The sequence below is a fragment of the Delphinus delphis genome, chromosome 4 (genome assembly GCF_949987515.2).
Source record: "Delphinus delphis chromosome 4, mDelDel1.2, whole genome shotgun sequence".
NCBI lineage: Eukaryota > Metazoa > Chordata > Mammalia > Artiodactyla > Delphinidae > Delphinus > Delphinus delphis.
The window spans coordinates 29,049,478-29,064,243 of record NC_082686.1 but is presented as its reverse complement, the minus strand read 5'-3'; the positions used below and the strand labels follow the sequence as shown (position 1 = coordinate 29,064,243).

Sequence of the window (14,766 nt, the reverse complement as noted above, 5' to 3'; positions counted from 1 at the left end):
TATTTGGACACTATGTGCTGGGAATGCAAGGATAAACTAGGCACGAGCTCATAGGAGAGTGAGACACTGACATGGGTATTGTCATTTCTAGCAATGGGTGAGTAAACAGGACAATGCAAGACAAGAAGGGAGGGAATGAATCACTTTACTTGGAACTCTAGGTAGAAGATTGATTTCAAAGAGGACTTAGAGTATCTTTTGAGTTGAAAAGGGAGGATATGGGCACCCAAGCAGAGTGTATAGGCTCTGCCCAGATATGAAAAGGCAGGCTAGTCTGGTTGTAGGTCACAGTCACTTGAGAAGGCAGCATTGGGTGAGTGGTTGAAAGATGAGTTAATACCAGAATATAAGTATCTTAGGTTTCTACTAAGGAATTTGCTGATGCTCATGGATGATGGGAAGAGAGAGACACGGGCATACAAGTTTTTTAAGCAAGATGATAACATAATTACAAGATTCGTGATGACAAGTCAGAGGATGGATTGGAGAGAGGAGTGATTGGGTGATAATAGCTAATGTTGATTGTGTCTGTATTTGGTATTGGCTTTGTCCTAAATATATATATATATATATATATATATATATATATATATATAAAATATATATATATATATATTTTTTTTTTTTTTTTTTTTTGCGGTACGTGGGCCTCTCACTGTTGCGGCCTCTCTGGTTGCAGAGCACAGGCTCTGGATGCGCAGGCCCAGCGGCCATGGCTCACAGGCCCAGCCGCTCCGCGGCATGTGGGATCTTCCCAGACCGGGGCACGAACCCGTGTCCCCTGCATGGGCAGGCGGACTCTCAACCACTGCGCCACCAGGGAAGCCCTGTCCTAAATATTTTACACTCAGTAAATGCTCATGACAAGCCCATGAGTTGGGGGCTGTTATAATCACACCACACACACACACACACACACACACACACACACACACACACAAACACACACACACACACACACATATATACGTATCATAGTACTTTGTATTTTTTTTTTTCACTCCTGGCTCCCCTGCTAAAATGTGACCTCCTCATGACAGAGGCTCGGTTTCATTTATCTTTAAATCCCAACTGCTAGCACAGCACCCAGAGTATAGGAGATATTTGTTGAATAGTAGGAGGACGAGAAAGGCAAAGAAGCAATGACATTTTACAATTATAGGGCACTGGCTGATTTCTGTGCTGCATGGAGAGCTTTTAAACCAGATCTGTAAACACTAAACATAAAATAAATCAAGTAAATTGGGCCTGGCCCCATAATTCTCCATACATGGCTGTACACGTCGACTTTAATTCTCACAGAGTGATGTATATTCCTTATTCTTGCTTCTTAGAGTTGTACTTTTGCCAACAAGACTTGTACTAATCTTTCTACAGAGGAAAATAGGACATGTTGATTGCTGCTTTGGTAATTTAGCTATTATTCTCAGTCTCCTATGTGTCAATTTAAAAATGATCACCAGTGTCAGTACACGGCTGGCAGCCAAAAGTTTTCTTTAATGTTCCACAGGCACAACTTTTCAGAGTTAGGGAACCGGAAATTCTTTTCTCCATAACTGTTAGTGTCTACTTTTGAAAGCACGCAATTAAGAGAAAGCAGATATATCTGTTAATGTGCACAAATTAGTGGTACTAGGAAATAGAGGCTTTTGGAATTTTAGGATAAAGAAAGGTTGGAGTGTTAACCCTGAATTATTACCTATCCCTGCTACAGAAGAGAATTTGGACGTAACTCTATGTGCTTTGAGATTTACACATTTTTCCTCTGGTTTTGTTTTTTCTCCTGCTTCATTTTCAGGGTGTGAATATAAGTGGAGGTCAGAGGCATCGAGTCAGTCTGGCCAGAGCTGTCTATAGTGGGGCCGACATCTACCTCCTGGATGATCCCTTGTCTGCAGTTGATGTTCATGTTGGAAAGCAACTTTTTGAAAAAGTGATTGGGTCCTCCGGCATGTTGAAAAACAAGGTAGCCATAGCATCACTTATGCTTTAGTGAGGGAAGGAGAGGATAATCTATGTAGCATTGTGCCCCAAATTCTAATATTTTGTTTATTTGTTGAAGCAGAGTAGTTAAATTTCACATAAAGAATGAGATGTTATATTGCTCTTTTACAGACTCACTTTAATGAATGTGTTAAAATTTTTTACAAGTTTACTCTGACCACAACTTATGTGATTATTACCTCATTGACTAATACTATATTCGAAGGTGGTTTACATGCCAAAATGAGTTGTTTTTAGCTTAGGTGACTTTTTTTGAAAAGTATTTTGGTGCATAGCACTTTTATAAATAATAGTATTACTTTATTATTTATTACTTAAAATGTGGTATTATTAATCTAGCATTCATAACAATTCAATTGTCTTGTGAAGGAACCAAGAAGAAAGGAATTAATATTTACCAAGTGCATACAATGTTTGACACTAAATTAGTTCATTTAGTTCTTATAGCAAGTCTCTGAGATAGGCATTATCGTTGTTCTTGTTTTATACATGAAGAAACTCAGGGCTTATAATGACTTGTTGTAGCTTGCTTAATTTAAGAGCCACAGAGATTTTTAAAAGCCTGTCTGACCACAAAACCATACTCATCGATTCACAATATGTGTTTACAGATTTATTAACATAGAGAATTCTGGAAAATTTAAATAAATGTATAAATATTTAAAGAATAGACAAATGTCTTTACTTATTGAAATGAAACCGAGATAAATCTTCTCATTCAATTTTATGTATATGTATACAATAATATGGAAAGATTTAAAAATAAAGACTTGAATCAAACATGTTTTTGTAATGCTACAGGACCTTAGAAAAAGGAAGCAAGAGTGACAGTTATAAGATTGTTTTTAATTTGCTGTAAATTTGATTCATTTTTAATGAATGAAGAATACCTGAACTAATGGGTTAAAAACATTTGCTGACTTTTTTCTTTTTTCTTTTTTGTCTAGCAGTGTATCATCATTCATTGTGAAATATATTTATATATGCTGCCTTAAACTGGCACCTACCAAGAATTTTACTCTAAAATAGTAAAGACAAAAAATAATGATTGCAGCTCTCTTTAAAATGGCTTATTTTTGCCATCTTTTGTAACCCAGGGAATAAAATACTCTTTTGTAGACTCGAATTTTAGTGACACACAACCTCACACTTCTACCCCTGATGGATCTTATTGTTGTAATGGAAAGTGGCAGAGTAGCACAAATGGGAACATACCAGGAACTTCTGTCTAAAACCAAAAATCTCACGAATTTGCTTCAGGCCTTCAGTGAACAAGAAAAAGGTGAGGACACAGTGAAAAATAAACCTAAGATACAGTGTGCTTACCCATTTTGAAAGCCCATGAATTGCCTGATTTCTTACTATGCATTTTTCTTCATTCATGCTACTTAAGTCAGGAACTGGGTGTCTTCCTTTCTCTAGAAAAGAAACAAATACGTTGGGACACATCAGCTAAAAATCAACCTTGTTTATGATTTTTAAGCAAAATGTTATGCCCCAGGGTCAGTTTGTTCATTTATGAAATAAGAGATTAGATGGTTTATAAGCTCTGTTGCAGGTTTAGAATATAATGGGTCTAAACATTCTACTTTCTTTGAAATTAAATCCATGTCAAATAAATAATAAATATTTGAAACATACTATTGCATGTTGTGGGAGAGAAACGAAAGAAAAGAAAATCTGAAGAATGACAAAGGAGAATGATATTTGTCTAACTTTTACAAAATAGCAACTGAGTTTATTTACTACTAATTTTTGTTACTATAGTCCTAGTATTTTAAATTAAGATTCATAGATATTTGTGTAAATGAAGTGGTTTGGTCTTTATCTAATTAGGACATAAGGATGTTTGAAATCTAGTATTAGTTTAATATTCCAGAGATCAGTCATTTTCCAGCTCTGAAAGTTGGATGTACCATTATCTTTTTCCAGCTGTAGACGTTTTCTCATGTGTACCATCATCATGATCCTTGTTCTATACCTTTCCAGAACACCACTGAGAAATGGCTGGAAAACCAGGGAACTATTTCATAATTGCAGGCTAAAAGAAGACATATAGAGTTATTCTTAGTATTTCCTACATGAACTGGTATCTATTCATTCACTTTACACTTTACCTGGATATAAAAGTCAGAAAGATATGAAAGCAGTTTATAACAAGATCAGTGCAATTTAGTATTTTAATGCCATGAAATCAAAAAGCAGAGCCATTTTGCTGATGTGTTTCTCTAAGCTAATACACTTTAGGTATGCACTACTATTTTCTTTATTCCTTGTGTATGCCCCTTTCTCAAATTTAAATATTCTGTATGTAGATACATTCAGAAAACCCTGATCCATTGTCAGGTGGCTGTGATCATTCTTAATAAAAGAAGACCTTGTCTTTTCTTAATGGCTAGCAGTTTTGGAAATGAGCCCTTGCCTATTTGGTCAGGCTAAGTAATAATTTATATTTAGTGTGTCGGAAAGATATATCTATGAGTGTCTCTGAGGGCTGCAATGAGGATGTGGTCTGTCATTTTCTCTATCCCCAGCACTTAGGTAGCCTCATGTTAGGCAAATAACAGGTACTCAATAGCTGTTTGTTAAACAGATGAATCTGCCTCCATTTTTTCTACCAAAAGTATGTCTCCTCAGAGTGAATGGGATGATTTGTAATGCTACGAGCCAGGATATATTTTTTGCTACTTATTTTAAAGGCAACATGAAATATAAGTTGTATTACTTTGGAAAATATAGCTCTGAAAGCAGGCAGTGTGTAAGTTTTAAGTTCAATATTTACTCTACCATAAAATATGGAACACAATTTTGAAAGTTGTGGAATTTGCTCTTGTTTAAGTCTCCAGTTTTGGAAACAAATATCATACCTCCCTCCATTGATATATCTTATGTACACCAGTCCTCTGTGGTAACAAGTGGAAAACATTCTTGAAGTTGAGCTGACATTAATAGATGTTACTATCTCAGCAACAGAAATATGACAGATTTAGGAAAATGTAAATTGAGCTTTCTTCTAGTTACTTCAGTATTGTGTCTTTTCTGTTAAAATTCAGAAAGGTGGTAAGTAGAGATCATTTTTGTACTAGAAATAGAATATGTTTTTTACAATGAATATTTCTGGGATTTTGATTTATTTGGATGGTGAGTAAAAAATATATAACGTCTTTTAAAAAGCAGGCATAAAATTACTCGTGTTAATACTAGATAGATAGATATTTGTAAAAGGTCAGCCATATATATTGTAATTTTATTAGTGACCACACAGAGCAGAACAAAAATAGATCAACTGATATACAATTTATATAAAACATCCCCCAGACAACAACTTCAAACCTGGTTACATTTAGTCACATTCCTACAGTATTGCCCTTAGACCTGGGCCAATTTGACCCAGTCCTGTACTACGTCTCCGCTCTGCCTTCCCTGGCTGGCTCTCTGGCCAAGGCCTAGGGATTGTGCCCATAGGGGGTCCTCTTCCCATCCCGCCACTCCTTGACCACTCCAGGTACTTGGAGTCCCAGAGTTCTCTGCCCATATGACATAAATTTGCTCCAAGGACCTGGGCTCTCATTCTTTAGTTCTACCCTCTTAAGGGTCGACTGCTCTACTGGCATTCACTACTCCTTGGATGAAGGATTTTTTTTTTTCTTGGAGGAGGGTTGGCAGAGTCTGGACATGTAGCTGAGGCAGCCACAGACATGGTGAGGGGTGGAGCTGGGGTGGGAGAAAACCCAGCAAGCACCTTGACCACATCACCCGGGACTACCGCATTCCCCAGAGGAACTCGCAGGGCTCCAAACACTCTCACCTGGATTTTGCCTTCCAGGTGGTCGGGAAGGTGTATGTGTTAGGGTAAGTGATAGAACTTATTTACCAGTCTGTTAGTTCCATCTATAACTATCAAATACTTAGAAGTATGGTATGCGGGCCTTCATTTATACTCTTGCCCCAGTTACCACAAATGTTAGGCGCAGGCCTGTCCCTGTGGGGAATTTCTTTCTCTTCTTTGCATAAGTAGTGAATAAAAATCAACTTATATCTGAGAACATTTGTACTGGAATTTAGAAGAAAGAGGGCTACATGGACAGAGTGTGATTTGAGAAGTGTGATCCCCACTTCTAAATTCAATCTGTGATCTATCATTTATTTTTTACAATTTATCCTTTTGGCCTTGAGTCTGTTCAGGAATTACTTTAAAAAGCACACAGTATTTCCATTTAAAACTTTTTATTAACTTAATGTGACATGAAAGTGGGAGTAAAAGTCAGCACAACATAGTGGAAAAAACATGGGACCAATTTCAGAGCCCTGGGTTCTGGTTCTAGCACTGAATAATTACATGAATCTTTGTAAAAATGACCTCTTTTCATTCTTCCCATTTATGAAAAATGGGACTTGAACTAGATCTGTTTGTCCTGGTGTCTGATATGGAAATGAACAGTGTACATTTCTATCACTGCCTTGCCCCCAAAACTGCTTATGACCCAGACACTTTTTCTTTTCCTATAATTCTCACCCTCACTACCAGAGTTGATGACAGATAAGTAGAGTTTACAGTATAATTTGGTTTGGATACATCAGATCTCTAAAACTCCATCTAGCTCTGAAAAATCTATAAGTCTCACCTTATGGGAATATTATATAAGAGGTGAGAATCAGAGGAGAGAAAAGAGTTTATGGAAAAAGATATGACTAAAGATAAATTTACATATTTATAGGTTTAGTCTAGGATAATTCTTACCCATACTAATAATACTGATGGTAGCTAAGATGTCTTAGGTATTAATTCTGTCAATATAGTCACAAGTGTTTTACTTAATTCTCCCCAAAACCCCCTGAGGCTACATGGTCTTAATTTTACAAAGAGGATATACATCTTGCCCAAGTTAAGACAGTGTACGTTTCAGAATTTGAATCCATCACTTCCTCTGTTTCATGCCAGAGGCCAATCAAACTCTTAAACATTATATCAAACCTGTAGGAACAAGTACATTGACTTAGTGTGAAAGACAGGAAGGAGTGTAGGGCTCAGCTCACGCTTGCTCTCTCCATCTCTCTGTCTTTCTCTTTTTCTCTCTCTCTCCCTCTCTGTCTCTTTGACAAATTTGGGTTTCAGGCAAATCACTTATCCTATCTGAGTTTTATTTTTCCCTTCAAAATAGGGGTAAATTTGCCTGTTGTTCTCTTTATCTTGCCAGCTCATTTTGGCACTCAAATTGTATAATGTATGTGAACACGTTCTATAAATTATAAATATATAAATTCAAACATTATTATTATCAGCTATAAAGATGAAAATATGCCTTAGGCAGGAGAGGATGAAACATCCCCAAATTGAATTTTAATTCTGTGAGACATGGAATCCCACGTTTCTTAGAGATAGTTGATGTAAATCAGAGGCTTCCTTTAAGGACCAGATGTTTACTTCTAGAAATAAGAAAACATAGAGTTCATATAAGAGACCTTAGAAATCTCCAAGTCCACTTCCTTCTTTTTAAAGATAAAAAGTCTGAAATTCAATGAGGTTAAGTATTACACTGTGGGAAAAGACAAAAATCTGCCTAGCTCTGAGATGTTTCCCATCGAATTCACTAACAGTAACTTGAACCTCAGTCTTGTAGTTCTAGATGTGTGACTTTGATTAATGCTACCTGCTTTACTTCTCTGTGCTTTTTATCTGTAAAATAAGGATAATCATAGCATCTTCCTCACAGGGGTAGTTTTGAAACATAAGAGTTAAAATATGTAAAGTATCTAGAACATTGCCTGTCATGTAGGAAGCTATTATTAGTGACAATAGTAAGAACATGACAGAGATTCGGGGATTACCATTGCATGCTCTTAATACTTTTCACAATAATATTTGTCTATAAGACTTGATGATATTGCTTTTTTTTTTTTAAAGACTGGAGTCATGTTCCTCTTGGGCAAATACTTAAACCTTCTGTGGAAGATCCAAAACAAGTTAGCACTCCTCTCTAATGTCTAAGAAAGAACTTCTCCGTAGGCTTTTTCATTATGGAATCTTAGTTTTATCAAGACATTACAAAACATTTTAGGTGAATAAGAAATAATGGGGAAAATGAAAGTCTCCCAGTATACCTGTGGATCCAGAACACAAAAAAATTCTCTAACTTGTATAATCTTTCATCATATTTCTCTCTAGTTTGTGCATTGTTTGCTTTTATGGATATAAAAGCACTCACCGTCTTCTTCCGCAGCTCATGCTTTAAAGCGAGTCAGTGTAATCAACTCCAGAACTGTACTGAAAGAACAAATCCTGGAGCAAAATGATAGGTGAGTATTAGGGTAATACCAGGCTCATAGGGATTATGGACTAATTAATTACATTTTTTAGCATTTAAAATGCATGCTATAAAAGTGATCTGTACATTAATGATGGATACAAAATGTACTTAGTGGTTTCCAAATTTTATACTATGAGTTACAAGGTTGTATCTAAGTGTTTAAGTGAGATGTTTGTGACTTAATTTGGGACACATAGTAACTCTCAGTAATTTCTAGCCAAATTCTACTAGAAGAAATCTACTCGGATTTCTGTGTGAGCTAAAGATATACCCCAAATGAATCTGTTTAGAAAAATAAGAGGAAGGGAAGGAGGGAGGAAAAGAATGATAAGGGAAAGGAAGAGAGAAATAAAAATAATAAAACTTTGACCCTGATTAGATTGTTATATTATACTTCTTTTTCATTTTTGTAAGTAATTAAAATGAACAGTGATTGAAGCAAATTAACCTAATCAGTTATTTGCCCTAATACTCCAACAGCTGCAAAGAGGACACACACACACAAAAAGGAATAATAGCAAAAAGTGGTTTCAAAAGTAAGTGGCTAGAATTATAGGGAGGTGCTAAAATGCAGGATTGGAATGGATTAGAGAGAAGCAAATACTTCAGGATCCAATAGCTCAGAATTTTGTAGTTTTGACCTCGAGTGAATGAATGGGCCTTGAATTTATTATTTTTTTGGAAAGGATTGGATATTCCTGTGGTTGTGTGATGATGTGGATGTTGCAGCTTGGAGCTCTGTGTACATACCAGGTTTAGCTGACTGAATAGGTAAATTAAATTATTCCTCTGGATCATAAAGACCTTGGACTGCTTTTCTTCTTTATTGTCTTGGTGTTGTCATCCAGTCTCATGACTTTAATTACCTTTACTCCAAGTTTATATCCCCAGCCCAACCTGTCCTCTGAACCCCAGAGTTGGACCCTCCTCTTTGATGTCTAATCTTCTTAGCTAATGGCAGCACTGTTCTTCCCGTTGCTTAGATAAAATATCTTGCAATCACCCTTGACCTCTCTCTTACTCCATATCCAATCCATCATCAGATCCCATTGGCTCTATCTTCAAAATATATCCAAGAATCCAGAATTCAAACACTACTCATCACTTTCACAGCTTCCCTTTGTCCAAATCACTATCATTTCTCCCCTGAATTATTATAATTGTCTTCTTACAGGTCTTCCTGCCACCAGCCTTGCCCTGTACAGTCTGTTTGCAGCGTAACATCCAGAGTGGTTTGTTTTACAAATATGAGTCAGATCATGTCATTCTTCTGCCCCAAATCTCCAAAGGATTCACATCTCAGAGTAAAATCCCGAGTCCTCACAATGACCTATAAAGCCTTGGAGGACCTGGACCTGTTTACCTTTCTCAGAACCTCCTAAAGCTCATCTCACTATTCTACTGCAGCAAGACTGACTCTGCTATTCCTGGAAGACTAGGCATGCGCCTCCCCTGGTGCCTTTGCACTTTCCGATCCCACTGCTTAGGGCATATTTCTCCCAGATATCCATATGGCTTGCTGGCCAGTAAATTATTGGTCTTTCTTAGTTATGTCTAATTAGGATGCTTTAATTCCCTTTTAACAGTTGGGTTCATAGCATTTTATATCCAGCTACATTAAGAATTAATTTTTTGGCTTGACACCAATGCTAAATTTGCTTATCCAAACAGAAGCCATGCCAAGGGCTTGAAGGATGATGATAGTAATTAACCCAAATCATATACCAGGAGCTATTCCAATGAAAGTGTCTGTTAAATAGTGTATCTTTTCCTGAGGTAAAGCTGATCCTACAAAGGGCATGCATGTACTGCAACCTCCCACAGAATGTTTCTTGACACTAATGCCAGAGACGGAAAGGGAAGAACTACTGGGCTGATCAAATAGCCATTTCTTATTCTGATAAACAAAATGGGAAATGTGGAGAAATGGGGGCATGTACCTCAGTTTAGAATTTCTAGAGGTCAGTTTGATATTAGATATATCAAATGACTTAGAATGTAGCATATCTCATGCTCCTATGTCCCTACAAGGGACCATGAGAGATGTGTAAAGAGAATTATCATTACAGCAATAATTAAAGCAGGAAAAATCTGCAACCAGTATACATTTTGATTTTGTTAAATAAATCTTAATGTAGTAAAATGATAAAATATTATGTTGCCATTTGACAAAATATAATGCTGTAATAGAATAATATTTGAGGTGCATTATATACTGAGTTACAAAGACCACGGGTAAAATTTTTTAAAAATTAAGACTTGTTATAGAGCAACATTTGAATTATGATACCACACATATAGAGAAAAGACTATAGCAATCCTCACCAGCATGTTAGCACCAAATATCTCTGGAATATAGCATTATGAGTATTTTGCTTCTGCTTGTCTTCGTCTGTTTTCTCTCTTCTCTCTCCTCTGTTGTCTTTGCTCCTCTTCGTGCCATTCTGTATTTTCCAAACATTTCTTCAGTAACACAATTCCAGAGGAATTGACAGCTACTTGGTGATTGGTTGGAAATGTGTCAATGTTGAGACCGAGGAAGCGTCGTGGCCAGAGAAAGCTTTTGAGGAGGTAGGAAGTAACTGGTTTCGTGTAGGGCGTGTTTGAGGTAATCAAGCAGAGACGAAGTAGGTGGCAAGTAGGTTTTTTACCGTATGGATCTGGAGCTCAAGGAAGAGGTATGGACTTGAGAAATCCATGTGAGAGTCACCCACAAAGACGAAGGTTGTTGAAACTGGGAATGGATGAGAGTGCTCAGGAAAGAGTGTGGAGCATAGAAAGGAAATAATGACTAGAACTGAGCCTCAGGAAATACAAACGTTAAAGGAAGACAGAAACTAATGGAGGCCCAGAGAGGTGGGAGAAAACACAAATGTGTGATGGTAGGGAAGTAAGAGGAAATGTCTCTTCAACAAGGGAACAGTCAATGATGTTAAATGCCATGGAGAGTTTAAGTGAAATAATTTTTAAAGTATCCCATGAATACAGCAATAAGTATTGTACCTACTTTATCAAGGCCCCGTTGATGGAAACCGTTTCAACCAGGTGCCAGAAAGTTCGAGGAGAAAAAGGTGGTTTGGCAGAAAAATGTTTGGCTACAGAAAGAAGGCAAGAAGTAGGATAGTAACTGAACATAGAGTTGAGGGTGGAATCATTTCTGTGGTGATGGTATTAATTATAGATGAGAAAAATGTGGAGTTCTCTGTGGGCTGAAGGGAAGGAGTCGCTAGAAAGGAAGAATACGAAGATTAGAAAAGAGAGGACACAATTCGGGGTCTCCTAGATTTGCCTTAAGCTAAGAATCCCTTGCATCATTTGTTTAAAAGACAGATTTCTAGAGGGGAAATCTTATAATCTGCATTTTAAAAAAACACTGTCAAGTGTGTCATTGACAGGAAAGTGTGGAAACGCTATATTTAATAAATGTATTTTGAGAAAATGGGGCAGAATGGGATTCAGCTCATAAGGTTATCCTTAGATCTGAGGAGAAAACTACCTTTGTTTTTTACAGGAGAGAATTAGAAAAGGCTGGGTGGAGATGCAGATAAAAGTAGAAGTGTGGTGACTGACTTCCCTATCTCCTTTGACTTTCTCCATCAAGTAGGACACGGGGGCCCCTTCTGAGAGAGATGCAAGAATTTCTAGGCACTATAAAAAGCCCCTTCTGAGAGAGATGCAAGAATTTCTAGGCACTGTAAAAAGCCCCTTCTGAGAGAGATGCAAGAATTTCTAGGCACTATAAAAACCCGGGTGGAAGGAAGATATTAATTTATGGTGGAGCCAGTTTGCTGGGCTCTATGATCTTTTGAAGCAGCACTCCACAGATGGGCAGCAAGTGTGACAAAGGCTAACTTGTCAGTTTTAACGTTGAAATTTAATTGAAAGAAAGCTATTAAAGTTCAGAATGTCACCACAGTTTGGATGACATGGTAATCATGGAGTACAGGTTGGATAATAAAAGGAATGGAGACAGGGCCTAGGTTTGCCTGGGGCTGAGAGTTTCCCGGATGTGGGACAGTCAGTGCTAAAACCAGGAATATCCCAGGTAAACCAGGATCGTTAAATATTTTAGGGGGCAAGGATGATAGAAAGTTACATTTGGGAACTGGGGGTCTAGGTAGAATAAAAACCAAATACAGTGAGAGTAACTGAATGTACAATTTAGAAATAGAAAAGGTTATGTTATGGCCAGGGACTGAAACAACTGGAGTCAAGTTTTCAAAGGTGGATTAGTTCCAGGTAATAAGATTCATGGTTTGCGGTCATGAAAGTTGATGGCCAATGTAGAATGCAGATGCAGGACTCTGGAAGTATGAAGGTCATGAAGGTGAAAAGAGATTGAGTTTAATACATTTGTCCTTGTCAGCTGTGACGTCACCCAGAATGGTGGCAGAACGAAGTGGGACGAATTAGCCCGATGCTAGTCTTCTGATAGGACAGGAGGCGAGTAGATGCGGAGGCACAGATTATGGTACAGCCAGATGGCATTGTCTTACACAATCTAGGGATTTGGCTCAAGTTTGAAGGATAATTATCTAGAAGAAGCAGTGAAAAAAAATCATACAATATGCCCTGGCCCTAAAATATATGGGGTAAAAAAGAATAAACGATCTCCCTTCCAGAAGATTAAAGGAACATTGTTATTATCACGGCAAGTCAGGTCTCTGTTAATGAAGCAGAAGAGTGTGCAACAAAGTGGTTGAGAATGTTTAACTTTTTAAAAAATGTTTAGTTGATCTAAAAACCTAAAAAAAATGTACATCGTTTTGCTTTATCAGGCCCTTATTGGATCAAGGAAAACAGTTCTCAGTGAGAAAAGAAAAGGTCCCTGTTGGTGGGGTAAGCACCAGAATAACTAGTGTTATTTGTTACTAACCACTCAAATATAAATGTTATTAATAAATACCATACGTTTTTCATTGAATTTGAGGAAGGTTGCTATATGATAGTTTGAAGAAATTGAATGAAATGGAACAGTTGGACATTATAGTGGTGTTTAATTAGGATTACATGTTATTTAGCTATGTATATTCTGGTTTACTAATAATAGTAACTAACATTATTTCGACTTTTATTTTTAAGTGCTCAGGACTGTGCAGGCACTTTGCTTGTATTTATAAAGTGGCTACTAGCATTACTCCAATTTATAGATGAGTAATCTGAGGATTAGAGTAGTTAGTAACTTAGACCAAGATCATAAAGCTTAGGATATGTCAGAGCAGGATTTAAATCTAGCTTGTGTGACTTTAAGTACAGTAACTTTATTTTTAAAAACAATTTTGCTTTTAGGTGAAGTTCTCAATCATTCTGAAGTACCTCCAAGCCTTCGGCTGGCTCTGGGTATGGCTGAATGTGGCCACTTACCTGGGGCAGAATTTGGTGGGAATTGGACAGAATCTATGGCTTAGTGCCTGGGCAAAAGAAGCAAAGCACATGAACGATTTCACAGAATGGAAGCGAATAAGAAGCAATAAACTTAACATCTATGGATTATTGGGATTAATGCAAGGTTAAACAAAAAGTCTAGCTGCTTTTCTTTTCTCTTTCTAACCTAATTGATTCAGATGCAAACGTAGGGCATTGTTTTACTTTTTAAAAATCTATGTCATAATATTCAAATACTTTGGGAGAATTCAAATGCCTGTGTTTTTAGTTCACCATATTTGCAAGAGTAAACAAAAACTTGTATGTGTCAACTACATGGCCCACACTGAATATTATCAATTTGTCTCATTTAATCTTGACAATAAGTATTTAGCAAGGTGTCATTATCCCCATTTTACAGCTGAGGAAACTGAGTCTCATATGTTAAGTCAGTCAGGACTCAGAAGTCTTGAATACGTGGCTGTCCACTGTATGTGTGAGGCTTGTGACTGATGTGAAGATCAGTAAGTGCGTCTTAAAAACTGCATTGTAAGTAAAGCTTAAAACTACATCGCAAGCAATATGCGTGTAAAAGTAGTAAAAGAAAACACTGTAAGGATTTAGAGCAGGGGAAAGCCGTATTTGGTTGAGAGATTAAGGTAATTTCTAAGGCATAGTTGGCATTTGAGGTGACACTAAAAAGATGGAGGGAATTTTGTCAGGGATCACAGAGGACAAAAGCTGATAGATGCAGAGAAAGATGTGAATAAAGACGGATGGGGAAGGTGAGGGGGATATAGGCATAGGTGAGGGTGCCAGTCTGAGTAGTCTTTAGTTTTTTTGTTTTTTTTTTTTTTGCGATACGCGGGCCTCTCACCATTGTGGCCTCTCCGATTGCGGAGCACAGGCTCCGGACGCGCAGGCTCAGCGGCCATGGCTCACGGGCCCAGCCGCTCCGTGGCATGTGGGATCTTCCCAGACCGGGGCACGAACCCGTGTCCCCTGCACTGGCAGGCGGACTCTCAACCACTGCGCCACCAGGGAAGCCCCCAGTCTTTAGGTTATTGATAGGGCAGTAGGGGAACTAGAG

The 14,766-nt window shown here is 37.6% G+C and overlaps 1 protein-coding gene across 1 annotated transcript in view; it reads left to right on the top strand.

The window, feature by feature from the left end:
* The window catches only part of LOC132424011 (multidrug resistance-associated protein 1-like), a 74,980-nt gene that overhangs the window by 39,746 nt on the left and 20,468 nt on the right, over nt 1-14,766 (top strand). Inside the window, exons 14-18 of the mRNA XM_060009840.1 lie at nt 1,799-1,966; nt 3,124-3,286; nt 8,226-8,301; nt 13,091-13,151; nt 13,602-13,821. Of these exons, the coding sequence (XP_059865823.1) occupies nt 1,799-1,966; nt 3,124-3,286; nt 8,226-8,301; nt 13,091-13,151; nt 13,602-13,821 (688 nt within the window). The remainder of the gene's footprint in view (nt 1-1,798; nt 1,967-3,123; nt 3,287-8,225; nt 8,302-13,090; nt 13,152-13,601; nt 13,822-14,766) is intronic.